The sequence below is a fragment of the Trichechus manatus genome, unplaced genomic scaffold, assembly GCF_000243295.1.
Source record: "Trichechus manatus latirostris isolate Lorelei unplaced genomic scaffold, TriManLat1.0 scaffold00245, whole genome shotgun sequence".
Classification (NCBI taxonomy): Eukaryota; Metazoa; Chordata; class Mammalia; order Sirenia; family Trichechidae; genus Trichechus; species Trichechus manatus.
In genome coordinates this window covers 2270693-2292587 of record NW_004444181.1, presented here as the reverse complement: position 1 = coordinate 2292587, position 21895 = coordinate 2270693, and the positions used below count along the sequence as shown (strand labels likewise).

The following is a 21895-nucleotide window of genomic DNA, read 5'->3' as shown; positions in this document are numbered from 1 at the left end:
GCCACCAGAGCGCTACATATGTCACTTTCCAGGCCAGATGATAGGAACTGTCCTGATGAGTACTCATATGCATCCCTTCTATACAAGGGCTTCTTGGAATTTGACTAATATTATCAGTTAGAGTTCTCCTCAGTCCTACACTTAAAGAGTTTTGGGGTAGTGCAAAAACAAGCATATGTCAGCCCCAATACAGGATTTTGGGATCACAGAACCACTTGGTTCTCTAAATAAGGGCTAAAAATAACAATCAAAACCCACCATGGGGGGAAAAAATGCCTCATGGAAATTAGATCATTTTTGTGTATAGGGGGCTATCCTTAAAGTAGAAGCATTTACAGATTTGGTCACTAAAGTTTAAAATATTGAAGTATACAATTGTAAATTCTGTGAATCATAATTGTTTATACTATGGTTTACCTGTATTTCAAGTTGTGAAGAGATAACCATACTCTAATTAATCCTTAACATCAGGGTAGGTGTGCACATTCATTTACCAAAGTTTACAACAAAATTAATAACTTCTTTGTATCGTCAATAGCTATTATATTATGCCATCAAGGTAATTCTTACATCTCTACTTAGATTTACAAACTTAATTTTTCATATTTTTCTCTCCAGTATCTAAAACAGCAACTTGTTTCTACTGATACCATATATAATTTATTTCTTATTGTTAGATAGAAATTTTAAAAGACATAGATTCTGCAACACTCAGGTCTTTATGTTCATCACTGAACAATCAAGAAGTCTTATAATGAGATGTACATCTAAATCTTTTGTTTTGTAAAGGTGAATACTGTAATGGTTGAGGGTATAGGCCCTGAAGTCAACCTGCCTAGGTTTGAACCTCAGCTTTCCCACATACCACCTTGGGCAAGTACTTTGTACCTCAGTTTTCGCATCTATAAAATGGGAATAATGATTTAAAAAAAAAACCATTCCCATCAAGTCGATTCTAACTCATAGCGACCCTGTAGGACACAGTAGAACTGCCCCATAGGGTTTCCAAGGAGCAGCTGGTGGATTTGCACTGCCAACCTTTTGGTTAGCAGCCGAATGCTTAACCACTGTGCCACCAGGGAATAGTGATGGTAACTACTTATTAGAGTTGTAGCAACTAACCAGCTCTGCACCATCTCTGTGATCCCTAAACAATTTTATATTGCGCCCGTCAGTAAAAAGCACACGCCCTCTCGTATGCATAAGCTTATGCGTTGCATTTACATGCTTGTATACCAACATATATTGTGTATTTTATAACACAGAAGAATGGAGATTTTTAAATTATGAGGAAAAACAAAATTAGCATTTACTATGGCACTGCATTTTAAATAAGTTGTAATGTTTTCTTCTTATTCTACAATGGATCAACTTCTGCACCCCACTCTGGAGATGGCTATTCTAATTCAATTTCTTCCAGGAGTAGCTCCATGTGTCCAGCCCAGGAACCAAAGGGTTACTACACCGAGGGCAGTGTGTTGGGAGAGATCGGGTTTGCCAGGGGTGACCATAGCAAACAATGAGAACAGACTCCAGGGTCCTAACAGAGCAGAGATTTGGGAACACAGAGCTTCAGCGGGCATTGGTGGGAGTGTAGCCCGTGTACGGGCATGAAATGACTCCTACCGCTGGAGGTTTGCCGGGTGCAAGGCATGGCGTGTGAATTCCTTCAGAGGAAGGGGCAGGACCCGCACATTCTACAAAGCTAGTGGAGATGAGGTTCAGAGAAAGGCAGCCACAGGAACTGAAACTGAGCACTGTCTATGGTCTCAACTCCAGGGCTGAGAAAGTTAAGCAGGAAAGCGTCTGGAAGGCTACTGTTGTCTGGTAATGCAGGAGGAGACAGTTTCTGAGACTGCCCCGCCCAGTTATGACTTCCTCCGAAACCAGCTCAGAGGAAGTGAGCAGAGAAAAGTGGTTCATAGCTCTCAAGGTATGACGAAGTGTGTTTTAAAAGAAAGCAAGCTTAATGTTCCAGTATTTGTACATTATGCCCAGTAGAAAACTAGGAATAGAAGTAGCTAGAATCATGGGAATAGTTGATGAAGGCTGTACTTAGAAGTGTTGAACAGCTACTTGGGGAGCAGACAAAATTCTATGCTGTTGGTATTAAATGCTCTGACATAAGAAAATGCCTTCCACCAGGTACTATTTGCCATTCAGTTGGACACAAAACACCAGTGAACATGCAAAATCAATGCTGTGAAAGAAGAGGATATGATTAGGACCAGGACATGGGCCAGCTAAGGAGTTCATCTGTTCTTCACAGAGCTGCGATTGGACCTTACTGGAGGCCCTGGGTGGTACAAACAGTTTAAAGCGCTCGACTACTAACTAAAAGGTTGGCGGTTCAAACCCACCCAAAGGCATCTCATTAGAAAGGCCTGGCAGTCTGCTTCCGAAAACCCTATGGAGCAGTTCTGCTCTGCACACATGGGGTCGCCATGAGTCAGAATCAACGGCAATTGGTTTAGTTTCTCGTTTAGAATCACTGTAAGACTTCAGTTATCCTATGTGTATGATCATGCTTATATATTTTGTCAAACTGTACTCTTTCCGTAGGATAAGTTCAGTCATCTTCAGTCAGGATTTGTGCTGTCCCTCTGAAGTTCAGAGTGAAGAAAACCCATTCAAGCATTGTTCAGGCTGTTGATGAGGATCCTGTGGTTCCAGATCTGACAGTTGCAGTTAGAATCCTGCAAAGCAGCTCTGCTTAGCAGGGGCTTTCAAGGTCTCTGCACAAGGATCACCCAGGGAGCTTGCTAAAGGGCAGAATGCTTGCCACTCCTGCAGAGAGTCTGAGTTGGTAGATGGGGTGGCAGTCGGGAATCTGCATGTATTACAAGTGATGCGGGTGGTTCCTAGACCACTCTCAAAGAAACCTCAGTTTTCAGACCCATGCATTCACTGACAGAGGGGGTGGCTCTTATGGAAACAATGGAAGAAGCAAGCAAGGCTGAGCTGCTCTGGCTGCTGCTGCTCATCCTATACTAGTACCTCTTCCCTAGGGGTTCATCGTATAAGATGACAAAGCCTGTCCACTGAACTAAGGGAGAAAGTACATAGACTTTAAATTCTGTGGGTCTAAAGTGAGGGTCCAGTGATAGAATGCTTGCCTTCCATGTGGGAGACCTGGGTTCGATTACTGGCCATTGCACCTCATGTGCAGCCACCACCCATCAGTCATTGGAGGCTTGTGTGTTGCTGTGATGTTGAACAGTTTCAGTGGAGTTTCCAGACTAAAATGGATTAGGAAGAAAGGCCTGGTGATCTATTTCCAGAAATCAGCCAGTGAAAACCCTATGGATAACAATGGTCCGATTTGCAATTATGAGGATGGTGCAGGACCGGACAGCGTTTCATTTCATTGTGCATGGGGTCACCATGAATCAGGGGCTGCCTAAACAGCAGCTAAAAACAACATATAATCAGTGACGAGATAGATGACATCCGATTTACAATAACAACAACAATAATAAAATATGTAGGGCAAAAAACCTTAGTAAATGTACAAGATCTCCTTGAAGAAAACACTCCCAAAGGAGAAAAGAAAGACTTGGAAAGGAAAGGTGTACTATATTCTTGAAAAAACAACAATTGGAATTTTTGGAACCAGATAATCTAAAGTTCACATGGAAAAATAGGCAGGAATAGCCAGAGATTTGCTGAGAAAAGAATAGGAACAAACAGAAGTGATCTGAGCAGGTATTAAAATACAAAGTTAAATAACTGATACCAGTGCATAAATGAACAGGAGCTCAATAGAACAAAATAGAAAATCCAGCAATGGACACAAATACATATAAAAACGTTGCATATAATCAAGCTGGCATTTCAACTCAGTAGAGGGACATAAAAATGGCTTATTCAATAAATGGTGTTGGAATAAGTGGGTAACCAACAGGGAAGAAATTAATTGGATTCATATCTCACATCTTTGACCAAAATTAAATCCCAGATGATCAAAAATGTAAGCATAAAAGAAAGTGAAACCATGAAAATGAAGAAATCAAGGGAAACTATATAAGCTCAGAGTAAGGAAGATCTTTCTTAGATGAACATACATTCCAGAGGCCACAAAATAAAATTCACTAATTTTAACTATGTAAATTTTGTTTTAAACTCTACATGGCAAAAATCATCTTGAGCAAAGTAAAAGACAAATGGCAAGCTGAGAAAACTATTTGTGACTCATATCACAATGGGTTAATTTCCCCAGTACTTAATGAATTTCTCCCAAAAAAAGGAATAGAAAAATGGGCAAAAGATATTAACAGGAAGTTCACAGAAGAAAAATACAACTGACTTACACATGTAAAAAGATGCTCAACCTTACAATATGAGGAAAAATTAAAATTGCTCTGAGATATGATTCACTTACCATTGCAAAAGAGGTCAGTGATAGTAGAAAACGGGATCCCTCATACGTTACTAGTGGGAATATGAATCGGTGCAACCTCTGGAGGAATTTTGGCAATTTCTATCAAAATTACAAATGCATGTATCCTTTGACCTAGCAATTCCACGGCTAGAAATTTATCTGCTATATGTGCATATGTGCAAAATGACTTATGTACAAGTTATTTGTTGTAGTTTAATTGATAATAGCAAACGTTTAGAGACAAACTCAATGTCCAACAGTAGGAGATTGGCTAAATAAATTATGATTCAATAAAATGGAATATTTCCAAGCTGCAAAAAAGTATTACATTCTAGTCTTTTTATTACTCAGAAGTGATTAGGTTTAGGACCCACTCTATATTAGTAGGCGCCACAGTGGTGCAGGGGTTAAGCGTTAGGCTGCTAACCAAAAGGTTGGCAGTTCAAATCCACCAGCTACTCCTTGGAAAGCCTATGAGGCAGTTCTGTTCTGTCCTTCAGGGTCGCTATGAGTTGAAATCAACTCGATGGCAACAAGTTTGGTTTTTTTGATTGTACACCAGTATGGCCTCGTTAACATAACACAGAAACCCCGTATTTCCAAACAGGATCACATTCACAGGTATAAGGGCCAGGAATTCAACACATATTTTGAAGGGATACAATTTAATCCCTGATTGTCAGTTTGGCTAATTATAAAATCCTTGGCTCACATATTCATTCCTTCAGTATATCAAAAATGTTACTCAGGTTTCTTCTGGCCTAAAACATCGCTGTCAAAGTTTGATGACAGTCTGACTTTTTTTTTTCTTTTTCTTTTTAAATGACTTGATCATTTTGCCTAGATTTTTCTAGATTAAAATCTAATAACCATATTAGAATAAGTTTCAGTGTTGGTTGTTCTGGGTCAATTTCTCCAGTTATTTAGTATATTCTTTTAGTATATAGTTTCAAAAAAAATTATTTTTCACATTTCAGGAAAGCTTTATTGAATTATAGTTTTTAGTATTTGCTCTCTTTGCTTTAGTATCTTCTTCAGGGACTCGTGTGTGTGTGTGTTGGATATCTTTTTTCTGTCTTCTATATTTGTCACTTTCTCTCTTTTCATCTTCCTTCATTTCTCTTTAATTTTAAGAAAGTTCTCTTCATCTTCCATTTTTTTTAAGGCATTATCTGTGGTGTTTATTGGCTCTTGGATTTCTTCTAATTTAGTCTTCATTACTAAAATGATTTTTTCTATTTCCAATGTTCCAATGAGTTCTGTCACGTAATTTTTAAGTGTTTCTGATTTGTATCTTGTATCATTTTTTAATTTTAATGCCTTCTAGCTTGTTTTCAAATACTAGGTTATAATTTTTATCTTTTTTGTGGGCACTTCTTTCTGAGTTATTTTTTCTTATAATATCTTTCATGGAGTTTGATCCTCATCCTTTCTCATAGTTTACTTTTATGGGAATTTAGTTTTCCCCTACTTTTCCTGACCTTTATATAGACTTTTCTTCTGTCCCTATTGATTGCTTGTTGTTCAGTTAGGTTCCCTTCGAAGCAGCTTCTCACTGTGGAGCTTTGTTCTGGATTGACACTTTGGCTTGTTTAGTTTTGAGAGTTCCAGCAGGCCATACTGCTCTAGCCCATTCTGACCCAACTACACAACTGCTTGTTCTCATTCGCTGTCCAGTGTTCACTCTTAGTTGCTCTTCTCAGATTGGTCACTTAGTACCTGTCAGTGAATTTAGAGTTCTTAGGTCTGTCATCCACCCCTTTGCTTCCTTCTCCAGTTCCTGCAGATACGCTGTGACTACACAGGTCTTGGGGCAGTTGCAGATTTTTCCCAGATACTGCTGATTGGGGTTTGACAGGCATATAGATACCTCTTCCCTTCTTTTGTTTAGATGCTGTCCATGAGATTTGATTCTGCTATCCTAGCCACTCTGTGTGTTTTTACGGAGGAATTCATATGGTCATATTACCTTTGTGAGATTCGAAACCTGTGCCACTACAGCATCTTCCCAGAATCCGCTCCACCTCAGAAAAATTTGAAGGCATACTCTATTGTTCAACCAATTGTGCAACATGTTCTATCATTTCATCATTGTCCTTCTATACTCTTGACCCTTACTTTATATTTTATTCATTTATTTTTATTTAACATTTATATAGCACTTACTACGTGCTAGGCCTGTTCAAAGCACCTTCACAAATATTAATCCTCATAACAACCCTAAGAGGAAGATACTATTATTGCTTCCATTTTAAGATGAAGACACTGAAACACGGAAAGATGAATTAGCTTGCCAGACGTCACACAGGGGAGAACTTGGATTTAAGGCCAGACAGACACTGCACTATACTATTGAATTAAAATTCTACTGTATTTTGTTTTTTTTACAAAGTGCTAGTTAAACTCACTAAACTGATTTCCCAACTCACTAGCAGGCCACAACCTGTTCAGCAAACACATTCCTAACATCTTAAATTCCATGAGAGCAGAAACCTTCTCTCTTTTGTTGAACATTGTATCTTTAGCACCCTCCACCTTGCTACATATGTAGCAGGCTTTTCCTAAGAGGCTCTCCCTTGATTAAAGAGCCTTGCACTATTGTACCCTACCGGATAAGCAAGAGGAGTGGCTCCAAGGGGGCACAGGTAGGATTCCAAAAAAAATAGTAGTAAAAGCCAGGTTGATCAGACAAGGCTTTATTAGGGAACTTACATAGAGAGATCAGTGCCAGAAATCTTGCAAAGGACTGGGTAGAGGTCTATGCAAAACAGTGTGGATTTATATACCGCGTACCACCTAATGCTAATATGTAGGGAGAACATTGTGCCTACATGCAGGGGAATCTAAATGGTGGTTAATGGGGTTGTTTTTGTACTAGTTAATGGGCTTCAATTGACATTACCATGGAGTCAGGTGTTTGGTGTGTTTCTCCCTGGCTCAGCCCACTCCTCTGTCAGGTACCCTGGTTCTTCCCCAGAGTCCTTTGTGGGCAGGATCCATCTTATATTGTTCAGGGCCCTCTCATGCACATAATAAAATCTTAAAACTGGAAGAAACCTGAGAAATTACCTAGTCCAGAGCAGTACAAATGGCATTAACTTTTCTTTAGATCATTTACATTGTTATTTACCGAATTATCAACGGCAAAGGTGACAATAGAACACAGGGTTTTGTTTTTCTTTTTTACATTTCCTCATTCATTTATTCATTAGTTCAAAAAATTTTGAGCACCTACCCAAGCCTCCAATTAAAACATATATTAAAATAAAAAAGCAAGTTTCAGAAGAGAATGTAAGGTATTGTCTCATACTGTAAATAATATTTAGCATCTAGGAAGTCTGGAGTAATAGGCATAGGCATACCTAGTTTTATTGCGCTTTGCTTTATTGCACTTTGCAGATACTGCATTTTTTTACAAATTGAAGGCTGGTGGCAACCCTGCATCAAGCAAGTCTATCGGCACCACTTTTCCAACAGCATGTGCTCACTTTGTGTTTCTGTGTCACATTTTGGTAATTCTCGCAATATTTCAAACTTTTTCATTATTAGTGTATCTGTTACGGTGATCTGTGATCAGTGATCTTTGACATTACTGTTGTAATTGTTTGGGGTGCCTCAAACCTTGTCTGTATAAGATGGCAACCTTAATTGATAGATGTTGTCTGTGTTCTGACTATTCCACCAACCAACCGTTCCCTGTCTCTCTCTCTTGCCTTGGGCTTCCCTAGTCCCTGAGACACAACAATATTGAAATTAGGCCAATTGATAACCCTACAATAACCTCTAAGTGTTCAAGTGAAAGGAAGACTCCAAGGTCTCACTTTAAATCAAAAGCTGGAAATGATCAAATTTAGTGAGGAAGGCATGTTGAAAGTCGAGACAGGCTGAAAGCTAGGCCTCGTGTGCCAAACAGTTAGCCAAGCTGTGAATGCAAAGGAAAAATTCTTGAAGGAAATTCAAAGTGCTACTCCAGTGAAGACACAAATGTTAAAAAAGCAAAACAAACTTACTGCTGATAGGGAGAAAGTTTTAGTGGTCTGGATAGAAGATCAAACCAGCCACAACATTCCCTTAAGCCAAAGCCTAATCCAGAGCAAGGCCCTAACGCTCTTCAATTCTATGAAGGCTGAGAGAGGTGAGGAAGATGCAGAAGAAAAGTTGGAAGTTAGCAGAAGTTGGTTCATAAGGTTTAAGGAAAGAAGCTGTCTCCATAACATGGAAGTGAAAGGTGAAGCAGCAAGTGCTGATGTAGAAGCTGCAGCAAGTTATCCAGAAGATCTCACTGACATAACTGATGAAGGTAGTGACACTAAACAGATTTTCAATGTAGACAAAAAAGCCTTATATTGTAAGAAGATACCATCTAGGACTTTCCCAGCTAGAGAGGAGAAGTCAATGCCTGGCTTCAAAGCTTCAAAGGTCAGGCTGACTCTCTTGTTAGGGGCTAATGCAGCTGGTGACTCTAAGTTGAAGCCAGTGCTCACTGACCATTCCAAAAATCCTAGGGCCCTTAAGAATTATGCTAAATCTACTCTGCCTGTACTCTATAAATGGAACAACAAAGCGTGGATGACAGCACACCTGTATATAACATGGTTTACTGAATATTTTAAGCCCACTGTTGAATCCTACTTTTCAAAAAAAAAGATTCCTTTCAAAATATTACTGCTCATTGACAATGCACCTTGTTTTAGGTTGGGTTCTCTAAAGAAGCAAAACCAGTGAAGTGTATATATATGATATATATAGACAGAGAAATTTATATCAAGGAAACAGCTCACACACTTGTAGAGGCTGACAAGTTCCAAGTCTGTGGGTCAGGTGTCAGGTTGGAGGCTTCTCCTGACTCGCATAGTTGCAGGGATTGATGAACCCAAGATCCACAGGTCAGATGGCAGGCTACTGGCCCAAGTCAAGGATCCAGAGCAGAGCAAAAGCCAGCAAACTTTGCCAGAAAGTCCACATATACTGGATGCAGGCCACAGCCCCAAGAAAACTCTCAACAGCAGATCTCATCATGGAGGTGATCACATTATATCAGATCTCATCATGGGAGTGATTACATCATTATATGACTGCCAAACTACATCATAACTGCCAAACCACTGAGAATCATGGCCCAGCCAAGTTGACACACAACCTTAACAATCACACACTTGGTCACCCAAGAGCTCTGATGGAGATGTACAAGGAGATTAATGTTGTTTTCATGCCTGCTAATACAACATCCATTCCGTAGCCCATGGATCAAGGAGTACTTTCGGCTCTCAAGTCTTATTATTCAAGAAATACAGTTCGTCAGGCTATAGCTGTCATAGATAGTGATTCCTCTGATGGATCTGGGCAAAGTAAATTGAAAACCTTCTGGAAAGGATTCACCATTCTAGATGCCAGTAAGAACATTCATGATTCACGGGAGGAAGTCAAAATACAACATTAACAGGAGTTTGGAAGAAGTTGATTCCAACCCTCATGGATAACTTTGAAGGGTTCAAGACTTCAGTGGAGCAAGTAACTACAGATGTGGTGGAAATAGCAAAAGAACTAGAATTAGAAGTGAACTGCTGCAATCTCACGATAAAACTTTAACAACGGATGAGGAGTTGCCTCTTATGGATGAGCAAAGAAAGTGGTTTCTTGAGACGGAATCTACTCCTGGTGAAGATGCCATGAACATTGTAGAAACGATAACAAAGGATTTAGAATATTGCATAAACTTAGTTGATAAAGCAGCAGCAGGGTTTGAGAAGACTGACTCCAATTTTACAAGAAGTTCTACCGTGTGGGTAAAATGCTATCAAACAGCATCGCATGCTACAGAGAAATCTTTCGTCCAAGTGTAACCCAAAGCAGGTCTGTTCCGTGCTGCCTCTCATCGATAAAGACACACCCGAGGTGAGGAGGGAGGAAGAACATTTATTGCAAGCATGCAGGTATATACATTGTTTTTTTTTAGACATAATGCTATTGCACACTTAATAGACTACAGTATAAACAATTTTTATATGCACTGGGAAACCAAAAAATTCATGTGACTCACTTTATTGCGATAATCGCTTTATTGAGGTGGTCTAGAACCAAAAAGACAGTATTTCCGAGGTATGCCTGTATACCAAATTGTTAATCTGTTCTGGTGAAGGAATTGGGGTAAATTTTGTTTTATATTTCTGTATTATTTGAATTTTTACAAAGAAAATTTATTACTCTTACAATCATAAATGAAAAAGGAAGACTGAAGAATTGATGCATTCAAATTGTGGTGTTGGTGACGAATATTGAATATATCATAGACCGCCAGAAGAAGGAACAAATCTATCCTGGAGGAAGCACAGCTGGAATGTTATCAGGTCTCAGGTCTCACTCGCTGCCGCTACAGAGACACAAAACGGGTGAAAGCAAAAGAAGCTTTATTTGGTTGGCCAAGCAAAGCAGCACACAGGGACTTGCGTCGCCAAGATGGCTCCCTGAACAATAGCTGAAACAGCTTTTATTAGGGGCAAAAGCTGAGGAAGGGTCCTGGCGGGAAGGAGCAAGGTCTTTGATTGGTCTGGCCCGAAAAGGTGTTCCTGGGTCGGTTCCGTCTGCGCTTGCTCAGTCCAAAAGGGAGGCCTGTCAAACCAGCTCTTAGGCTGGAACCCTTCACTTCTAGAAGTCTTCCTCCAGTCTTGGGCTGGAAAAGTTTGGTTCCGTCAGGCAGGAGAAGGGTCCGGGGTCACCCAGAGGACAGGGTTGATGGTGCTACACATGTCAGGCAGGACAGATATGGTCTTAACTGGTTCTGTGGTCTGCGACCCCAGCCACTTGTTTTTCTTATCTTGGGCAGGAAGTTGGCTGATTGCCTAAAAAACATCTGGAGAAACCAGTTAGAAGGCGAGGTGGCTCAGGCTACTCTACTTACCAGTTGGGGGTTGGTAACGGTGCCCCGAGGCTGTTGGCCTCAGGAATGCTCCTTAGAAGCAAGGACAGCAAGACTTCATCTCTTGCTTACTTTGGACACACCATCAGGACGGACCAATTACTGGGGAGTAAAGGTAATGCTTGGTAAAGTAGAGGGTCAGCGAAAAACAGGGAGACCCTCAATGGATTGACACAGTGGCTGCAACAATGGGCTCAAACATACCAACAATCACGAAGATAGCACAGGACTGGGCAATGTTTTGTTGTTATATAGGTTGCTGTGAGTCAACTGGATGGCACCTAACAACAACAATCGTAAAAACATGATAGATTTTTTTTTAAATCCTAAGACACTTTTCGATCCTTTCTTTACCCTGTGCAGTATTTGACAGCCCTTGTATACATTTCTATATCCTTTTAACCCGATGCCCTGATCAAAGTTGACACTGTACATGACTGAAAGGACTATTTTTATCAGAATGAAGGTTGATAATTTTCAGGGTAAATCCAAAAAGTATAAATTAATACCTGTCTTAATTGTAAAACTGCCCCACAGGATTTCCAAGGAGCGACTGGTGGATTTGAACTGCCGATCTTTTGGTTAGCGGCCAAGCTCTTAACTACTGCGCCACAAGGGCGCCTAATTTTCTTAATGTTTCAAATCACACTGGCACTAGTGAACACGGTATGGTTTTTTTACAATGCAATTCACGTCCAGCCAGGTCAAGCGCCCGGAGTTCACTTTCTCGGTCACCACCATACTTGGTGTCAGGATTCAAACTCAGGACCCTCAAGTCTCCGGGTCCAGTTAAAAGGCAGTGACGGGTACGCGCCCGCGGCGCTTCACGCATGCGCCCTACTCCAGGCAGGCTCCGGCGCTTAGAGCACATCTTCAAGACGCTTACCCCTTTCACTTCCCCCTTTAACCAGAGGGCAATTTACCTTCACCACATTCCCGATTCGACTTTGCCTGGAGGCGGAAGGGGGTGGGCGGGTCAGTTGGGCGCTCCGCCCCGGAAGTGGGTGGGGTGCCGCGGGCCCTACGGTCGCCCCCGCCGCCTCGCAATCGGAGTGCTGCGGAGGCCGGTCCTGGCTTTGTAGCTCGCTCAAGATGGCGGCGCAGCCACCCGGCGGGATCCGCCTCAGCGCGGTGAGCAGCCGCGAGGGGTGGAGCGGGCCGTTTCCCAGGAGGCCGGGCAGACGGGCAAGCGAGGGGGGGCCGGCAGTGGGCGGTGGTGACTCGTTGGCCCGGCGCGGCGGGTGGGTCTGCGGCAGGGTCGGGGGAGGGGGCCGCCATCTCGCTGCCGTCGGCGGAGCGTCTCGGGAGCGCCAGCAGCTCGGCGGCGGGCAGGGCCCATCCAGAGCGGCGCGGGCGATACTGCATTCCGTTGCCTCAGCGTTCCTTTTCTGTTTTGCCTCCGCGGCTTCGGGGCGGGCCGGGGCCGCGGCCCCTCCTCCTGGCTCTGTTATCGCCGCCTCGCAGCTGTCGTCCGAGGGCGAGGCCTCGGCGGCCGACCCACCTGCCCGGGGCCCCCGACCCTCTCTGCGTGCGGGCCCGCGGGGCGCTCCGGAGGGTGAGGGAGTGGCGGGCTGGGCCATAAATGCTTGGCAGCCTTGACCTCCTGGCTGCAGGATGGGGCTCAGGGGTCGCCCGCGGAGTGAACCGGGCGGGGACGAGTCTTCCTAATTCGTTTAAATTTCTGCCACTTCGCATCCAGTTGAAGCCCTCAGGCCCAGTCACCAAGATCACCGAGTTCTCCTGTTTCTCCTCTAACCGCGTCATCGCCTCAGTTTAGGGACGTCTCGAGTTTTTGGAAATCTTTCAGCATTTCATGTCTTTACGAGTCTATGTCGTTGGGAGCGGCCACACCACATGAGTCTTAAAATGTGGGAGCGGCTTTGTCAGCTGATTATCCTAGAAAAGTTTTATTCTGCATTAAAGCTGTAGGTGTTCTTATGCAAAAAAGACTCCACTATTGAGGATATTGGCTCTTGTCGAGGAGATTTCCAGTCTCTACGTTTAACATTCGAATGGTAATGATTCCTTGAGGAAATGCACCCGCCCGTGATTTCTTTCCTTCTTAGTAACACTTGGTATTGTCAGTTTAAAATTTTCCAATCCCATGAGTGTGAAATGGTACGTTTTTTTCTCTGCAGTTACTGGATTATTGGTGAAGTTGAAAATTTCTCATGCTTATTTGGGTTTGTTTTTTGGTATTTTGTTTAGTTTTCTATTCCTATCCTTTGCTCGTTTTTCTATTTTTTTCTTTTGGGAAGTCTTTATTAATTTATAAGAATTCTTTATATATTCTAGATACAGATCCTTTGTGTTACATAACAAGTTTATTGAAAACAGCAACTTTATTCTGTCAGAGTAAGAGCACTCACTCTGTTAAAGTAAAAGCAAAGACATTGTTGAGGGTAATACAGTCAAGAATTGGGGAAACACAGAGCAGAGAGGAATCTAGTGTTCCCAAGTATGGAGGGAGAGGTGTACTTTATAGTAAAAATGAGGAAGGAAAGTGCTCGATGGTTTCATGGTCACAATGTGAGTATGTCATCGGCTCAACTACCTTCCTGAAACATCTTGAGTAAACTTGTTCTCCTACAATACGTTCCTGACCTCCACCCTTATTTATTAGGAGTGGCTAAACCACAATCCTGACTCCCACCCTTATTTGCTGAGAGTGACTGGGGGCAAGAGCTAGGCCTGTTAAACAGGATGATTGATAGGGAGCCAGGGTCTTCTGGTCCCACCCAGCCAGAGGCCCATGACCATATGCATGTGAATGGGAAGAAGTCAAGGTTACATTCCCAGAAGTGTAGAAGCAGGAGCCTACAACAAAATGGAGTTTTGATTCAGACCTCATATCAGCCATTTTGTTATACCTGGTGCCTCAGTTTTAGAGGTTTGCTAGCACAATTCCTTTTTTATCACTCACTGGCTTTGTTGTTATTGATTGCCGTGGAGTTGTTTCCAACTTATGGCAACCCCAGTGTTACAAAAGAAAACTTCTCCATGGGGTTTTCTTTTTTTTTTTTAATTGCACTTTAGATAAAGGTTTGCAGAACAAACTAGCTTCTCATTAAACAATTAGTACACATATCTTTTTGTGACATTGGTTATCAACCCCACAATATGTCAACACTCTCCTCTTCTCGACCTTGAATTCTCTATTACCAGCTTTCCTGTCCCCTCCTGCCCTCTCCTCCTTGCCCCTGGGCAGGTGTGCCCCTTTTGTCTTGTTCTGTTTTGTGGGCCTGTCTAATAGGGTGAACCTCAGGAGAGAGGCTATACCCTCCATGTTTCTCCAGTCTCTGTCAGACCAGTAAGTCTGGTGTTTTTTGTGTGTGTGTGAGTTAGAATTTTGTTCTACATTTTTCTCTAGCTCTGTCCAGAGCTCTGTAATGTGATCCCTATCAGTGCAGTAGGTGGTGGTATCCAGGCACCATCTGGTTGTGCTGGACTCAAGTCTGGTGGAGGCTGTGGTAGTTGTGGTCCGTTAGTATTCTGGACTAATCTTTCCCTTATGTCTTTGGTTTTCTTCATTCTTCCTTGCTCCAGATGGGGTGAGACCAGTGGAGTATCTTGGATGGCTACTCACAAGCTTTTAAGACCACGGACACTACTCACCAAAGTAGAATGTAGAGCATTTTCTTTATATACAATGTTATGCCAATTGAGCTAGATGTTCCCTGAGACCATGGTCCTCCATGGGGTTTTCTTGATTGTAATCTTAAGAGAGGAAGATTGCCAGGCCTTTCTTCCCAGGTACTGCTGGGTGGGTTCTGACCACCAACCTTTAGGTTAGCAGTTAGTGGAAACTGCACCACCCACCGGCTTTAAACATTTGTTAAATGTTCTTTACCACACCTGGGTGAATCTTTGCAAGTCCTATTGTTTTTCCAGTTAGCCTCAGGTATTGCAGTGTTTGAAGCCCTGGTTGTATGTCCGCTAACCAAAAGGTCAGCAGTTTGAATCCACCAGCCGCTCCTTGGAAACCCTATGGGGCAGTTTTACTCTGTGCTTTAGGGTCGCTATGAGTCCGAATCAACTCGATGGCAGTGGGTTTGGTTTTGGTGCATAGCAATGTTTGAAGCCCTGTTCCTTTCTCCCCCACCTCCTCACTTTCCAGCTTGGGTCAAACTCAGGCCTAGAAACCTGAAGTGGGAAAAGGAGTGAGTTGGTTTCTTTGCTATTTCTGCACTTTGATTCTTTGATTATCTTCTCCCTTCCTTGTCCCCTCCCACAATGGTGTCTCTGGCTCTTCAAGGCTGAAGTGAGAGAGGCAGCAGAGATAAGGGTCAAAACAGTCTTAAGAGGCCAGTAGTACTGTTGTTAGCTGGCTCTCTGCTGTAGCAGAGGTCCATGTGCTGGATCTTTCTTGGTGGGTGATATGGGCCGTTTGGAATATCATCGACGGAAACCTACCTGCAGCTTCTGGACAATGTTTCCATCAATCTCTTTGCTTTAGGACAGGAGTTGGCAAAGTACAATTGGGCCATATCTGGTCTGCTACCTGTTTTTGTGTGGCCTGTGAGCCGTACAATCCGAAAAAAATCAAAAGAAGAATAATATCTTGTGGTATATGAAAATTATGTGAAATACAAATTTCATTTTCCATAAATAAAATTTTATTGGAACATAGCCACACTCATTTGTTTGTGTATGGCTCTGAAATACTTGCATTAGGAGAGATTCTGAGTTTTGCTTTTTACCTCCATATTTCTAAGTAACATGCTTAATACCGTTTGTTGTTATTTCAGAAATCCTACTGTGGAAGATGAGGGTTTGCCTGACAAATACCTACATACACACTCTTTCACCTCCTCCTGTCCTTCCAATGCTTACATCACTTTTTTTGTTGTTGTTGAATTACTAAATGATTTATTGTCATTCTAACTGTTGACAACGTTGAATTTTACCTGAACTCTGTGACCGTGGAAAACAATGATGGCGAAAGATATTCCTCCATCCTTTATGTTCCAGAAATGGCTTACTGCAAATAACTTCTCTTCCCATATGACTTGGATAAGATTTACACATGTCCTCTTGTTTACCTTTGACAAGGCCAGACACGGAAAGCCAAACCCATTGCCGTCAAGTTGATTCCAGCTCATAGGGACCCAGTATGACAGAGTAGAACTGCCCCATAGGGTTTCCAAGGCTGTAAATCTTTACAGAAGCAGACTGCCACATCGTTCTCCTGCGGAGCAGCTGGTGGGTTCGAACCACCAACCTTCTGGTTAGCAGCCAAGAACTTTAATGACTGTATCACCAGGGCTCCAGCCCAGACATAGACCCTCCAAATTCTCTACTGTGATCAAACAGAAACAAAATTCATGTTCACCAAACTTTGGGTAAGCTGCTCTCTTTCCCCAAGTCCCTGGACTTTGGCTCATTCTCAACCTAGCTGACATACAACCCCTCCTTAAGGGTCTCTCCTGGAGATTAGGCTGGACTCAGTGTAAAACCGTTTCTGATTTACTATCTGATCACCTCACCGTGTTATCCCAGTTCTTCACACTTGGTTTTTTCCCAGCCTTGTTTGTCCTCTACAAGAGAAAAAACCCTTTTTGCCCAACTCTTGAGAAGCTTACTGATCTTAAGGTCAGAGCTTTCCCCTCTTACAGACCCTTCCCTTATTGCAATAGCCCGTTCCCCCTTGCAATACTCTTTCTTTTTAAATAAAGTAACTCCCTATCTAAGTCTAGATTTGTTTTCTGTTTTGACTCCTTTAATTCACAAATGAGCCAGCCATTGTACTATGATTGCTTTTTCTTTTCTGTACAGCTTTTTGTTTTCCCTGAGGTTAATAATTGCTTTGTTTTTGTTTGCTTAATTTTTCTTTGTACTGATCACTGTTTCATCTAAACTTCCAGAAAATTAGAAAATCCTTTCCAGATGTGTTCAGACACACCCAGTATTTTGTCAGTTTTATTGGCTCAGTTGTGATTTGGGAACTTCCCTTTACCATTCTTTTGGAAATTTCCTTCCCCCTTTCATGTATCTCCATCTACATACATATTCCTTTTTGGGTGTTTACTCCATTGGCAGGCACTACAGCTTAGTGTCTAAGAGCTTGGACTCCAGAGCCAGCCTGCCCAGGTTCCAATCCTGACTGACAACTGGCTGTCTGACCTTGGGCGATAATAATCTTACTCACTTCAAAGGGTTGTTTTAAAAATTAAATCAGCAAATACACATAAAGGGCCTTTGCATGTCCTAAGCACTCAGTAAATACTATTTTTGTTACTGTTAGTGGTGGAACTCATCCTTCAGTTGTAGTTTATTGAGAAAAAGGTACATGGGAAGAAAGTTTTTGCTGTCATTTCTTGAAAATATGTTTATATTACTCTTGCTCCTTTTTGATTTATAATTTGGCTGGGTTTATAATTTTAGATTAGAAACAATTTACTTTCAGAATTTTGAAGACATGCTTCATTCATTGTATGGGGCACTTAGCCCAGAAACTCAAGTCTTTTAAATTGGAAAAATTTTATTTGACTGTTTCTTCCCTCTACGTTTCTCTTCCCTTTTGCCTTCCGTTTTCCTTCTCTTTTGCTTTTTATTTCTTTCTGGGAGATTTCCTCAACTTTATCTCCGACTTTTCTCTTATATTTTTAATAAGAACACTGTCTTACTTTCTGAAATGTTTTTTAATGCTCCCTAGTCATTGAAAACCTTATGGATCACAACAGAATATTGTCTGTTATATCATCGGAATATGAACCCCCTAGATTGGAAGGCACTACACAACAGCTGCAACAATTGACTCAAGCATCCCAGTGATCATGAAGGTGGTGCAGGACATGGCGGTGTTTCCATCTGTTATAAGTAATGTTGCCTGAGTTGGGGCCAACTTCATGGCAACTAACAGATAAAATATTAGTTCTTATCACTGGGTATATTAGTCACAGTATCTTTGAAGTTTTCTTTATGTTGTCCTGTGGGTTGTTTTGGTTTCTAATTTTAGATTTTCTCAAATGTCTGGAGATGGTTAGCTTTCTGCACACACTTCTAAATGGGACACTGAAAGCTGACCAGAATATGTTAATACAGTAAAGCTAGTCCTTTGGTGGGCTTCACTGTTATATGATCAGGATAGAAAGAGACTGACCATTTTGTTGAGGGCACCTCAAACAAATATCAGTATCCGTAGACCCTCAAGAATGGAAATGTTTAGTAAGTATGTTTAAAATAGCTAAAACATTCTAAAAGTAATTTTTACAAAATGAGAAAAACTAAAATAAGATGCTATCCAGAAAGAGTAGGCAGAACTGTAAAAGAACCAAATAGAACTTTTAGAAATCACAGTTTTCCAGAGGGGAAGTCTGCATCCATTCTCCTGCTGTGACCTGTATAATCCTGGCTATTAGTTCTTTTGGAAGCTTGGCAGAGACTAAGGATATCTCATTCAGTTTGTTGACTTGGTTTTAAACCCTTCTGTTTTCAGTTGTCCTTGGGGTCCATAGTATGCCGTCATCAGCTTCTCCAGAGAACAGACCTCCAGTCTTCTACAGGGTGGCTGAGGATAGTTGTGAGGCTGCTCAGAGTGAAAGAAGGGGGAATCTTTCTTTCTTTTTTTTAACTGTTGTTGAAAACACAGCAAAACATACACCAATTCAGCATTTTCTGCATGTACAGTTCAGTGACACTGTTGAAATTCATCAAGTTGTGCAACCATTCTCATCCTCCTTTTTGGAACTTTTCCTCCCCGATTAATAAAAACTCACTGCCAGCCTCCCCAGAGCTTCCTGTCTTACCTTTTGAGTTGCTATTGTTAATTTGATCCCGTATAGATAGTTCTTTATAAAGGAGCACAATGCTCAAGGCAGGCATTCTTTATTAATTAAGCTAAACTATTGTTTGGCCCCCTGGTAGAACAGTGGTTAAGAGCTCAGCTGCTAACCAAAAGGTCGGCAGTTCAAATTCACCAGCCCCTCCTCGCAAACTCTGTGGGGCAGCTGTACTCCGTCCTGTAGAGTCTCCGTGAGTCGGAATTCACTTGACGGCAGTGGGTTCTTGCTTGATTTAAAGAAGACTTCGGGATATTTTTGGTTTAAGGATTATCGCAGGGCAGTGGTTTTGGGTTTCATACAGTGTCAGTGGCTCCAGAAAGTCTGGATTCCATGGGAATTTGAAATTCTGGTCCATGTTTCCCCCCTTTTGATCAGGATTCTTCTATAGAATCTTTTTTTTAATTTTTTTTATTGTACTTTAGATGAGGGTTTACAGAACAAATAGTTTCTCATTAAACAGTTAGTACACATATTGTTTTATGACATTGGTTAACAAGCCCACAGTGTGTCAACACTCTCCCTTCTCGTCCTTGTGTTCCCTATTAGCAGCTTTCCTGTCCCCTCCTACCTTCCAATCCTTGTCCTGGGCTGTTGTGCCCCATTAGTCTCATTTTGTTTTATGGGCCTGTCTGATCTTTGGCTGAAGGGTGAACCTCGGAAGTGACTTCATTACTGAGCTAAAAGGGTATCCAGGGGCCATACTCTCGGGGTTTCTGCAGTCTCTGTCAGGCCAGTAAATCTGGTCTTTTTTTGTGAGTTAGAATTTTGTTCTGCATTTTTCTCCAGCTGTGTCTGGGACGCCCTGTTGTGATCCCTGTCAGAGCAGTCAGCAGTGGTAGCTGGGCCCCATCTAATTGTATTGGACTCAGTCTGGTGGAGGCCGTGGTAGTGGTCCATTAGTCCTTTGGACTGATCTTTCGCTTGTATCTTGTTTTCTTCATTCTCCCTTGCTCCCAAAGGGGTGAGACCAGTGGAGTATCTTAGATGGGTGCTCACAGGCTTTTAAGACCCCAGATGCTACTCACCAAGGTAGAATGTAGAACATTTTTTTAATAAACTATGTTATGTCAATTGAGCTAGATGTTCCCTGAGACCATGGTCCCCCCAGCCCTCAGCCCAGCAATTCGGTCCCTCAGGGGGTTTGGATGTGTCTTTGGAGCTTCCATGACTTTGCCGTGTACAAGCTGTGCTGGCTTCCCCAGTATTGTGTACGGTCTTACCCTTCACCAAAATTACCACTTATCTGTTGTTTATTTAGTGTTCCTCCCCACCCCTCTCCTCTCTCGTAACCATCAAAGATTGTTTCTTTTTGTGTGTAAACCTTTTCATGAGTTTTTACAGTAGTAGTCTCATACAATATTTGTCCTTTTGTTATTGACTTGTTTCACTCAGCATAATGCTCTCCAGATTCATCCGTGTTATGAGATGCTTCACAGATTCATCGTTGTTTATTGTTGTGTAATACTCCATTGTGTGTACGTACCATAGTTTGTTTATCCATTCATCTGTTGATGGGCATCTAGGTTGTTTCCATCTTTTTGCTATTGTGAGCAGTGCTGCGGTGAACATGGGTGTGCATATGTCTATTTGTGTGATGGCTCTTATTTCTCTAGAATATATTCCTAGGAGTGGGATTGCTGGAGCATATGGTATTTCTATTTTTAGCTTTTTAAGGAAGCGCTATATCGTTTTCCAAAATGGTTGTATCGTTTTGCATTACCACCAGCAGTGCATAAGAGTTCCGATTTCCCCACAGCCTCTCCAGCATTTGTTATTTCCAGTGTTTTTGATTCATTCCAGTAATGCCAGGGTGAGATGGTATCTCATTGTGGTTTTGATTTGCATTTCTCTAATGGCTAGTAATCCTGAGCATTTCCTCATGTGTCTTCTATAGAATCTTTAATCAAAATGTTCAGTAATGGTAGCCAAGCACCATCCAGTTCTTCTGATCTCATGGCAAAGGAGGCAGTTGTTCATGACAATTAGCCATACATTCCTTTTCCTCCTCCTGTTCCTGACTGTACTTCCTCTGTTGCTCCAGGTGAATCGAGACCAGTTGTAACTTGGATGGCCGCTTGCAAGCTTTTAAGCCAGACCTGTTGGATCTTAATTGTGTCTCTTTTTTCCCCAAATATTAAGACATTTTATTTATTTGTCTTTATTCTAATATGTCTGTGCAGGTAAGTTTAATTGCTTGCTTTAAGGATTTTCAAACAATCTTATTTTCATACAAGGTAGTACCCTTGACTTGAAAGGCACAGATGTCTAATTCCTAAGCCTTTCTGGGGTTCTGCCAAGGTTGCTGGCTTGCTGCTTGTTGGTTTTCCCATCTCCATAGACTTTGGATTTAGGTCTTTCCAGTCCATTAAATCAGTTTTCATTTTAGTCTGTGCTTTCCGTTTTCCAAATTACTGACTATATTGTGTGCTGTTATCAATCACTTCTCTAATTCTTTTTTGTTTTTTTGTATTTATGCCTTTAAAAAATTATTTTTTTCATTTGAGGGTGGTTTTGGGAGGTAGCGGAGGTAAACACTCCATGTTCAGGCCTCCATGTTTAAAAATTTCTTTATTTAAATGACTTAAGTTGTTACTTTGTTGATTCAGAAGGTTCTGTTGATTCTTTAAAAATCTGCATGACCTTAGCATTTCATTTTTTTTTTTAATTGTTTTTCCAGCATTTTCTCATGGTGGATTGTTTCCTTAATTTTTTTTTTTTTTTTTTAGTTGTGAATGCAAATACAGCTTTACCTGGGGGATCCTATACTATTTGGTTGAGACTGTGTCTTTATACTGGTTCTGTAGGTCATATAAA

The 21895-nt window shown here is 41.6% G+C and overlaps 1 protein-coding gene across 2 annotated transcripts in view; it reads left to right on the top strand.

Moving 5' to 3' along the window:
• The first annotated feature begins 12319 nt into the window (after positions 1-12319).
• Positions 12320-21895, top strand: part of MORC3 (MORC family CW-type zinc finger 3) — a 46544-nt gene continuing 36968 nt past the window's right edge. The window contains exon 1 of one of the 2 annotated variants that reach the window (XM_004389443.3): positions 12320-12428. In XM_004389443.3, the coding sequence (XP_004389500.1) occupies positions 12390-12428 (39 nt within the window). In that variant the 5' untranslated portion in view covers positions 12320-12389. The remainder of the gene's footprint in view (positions 12429-21895) is intronic. The other variant, XM_023724415.1, reaches the window with a different exon arrangement.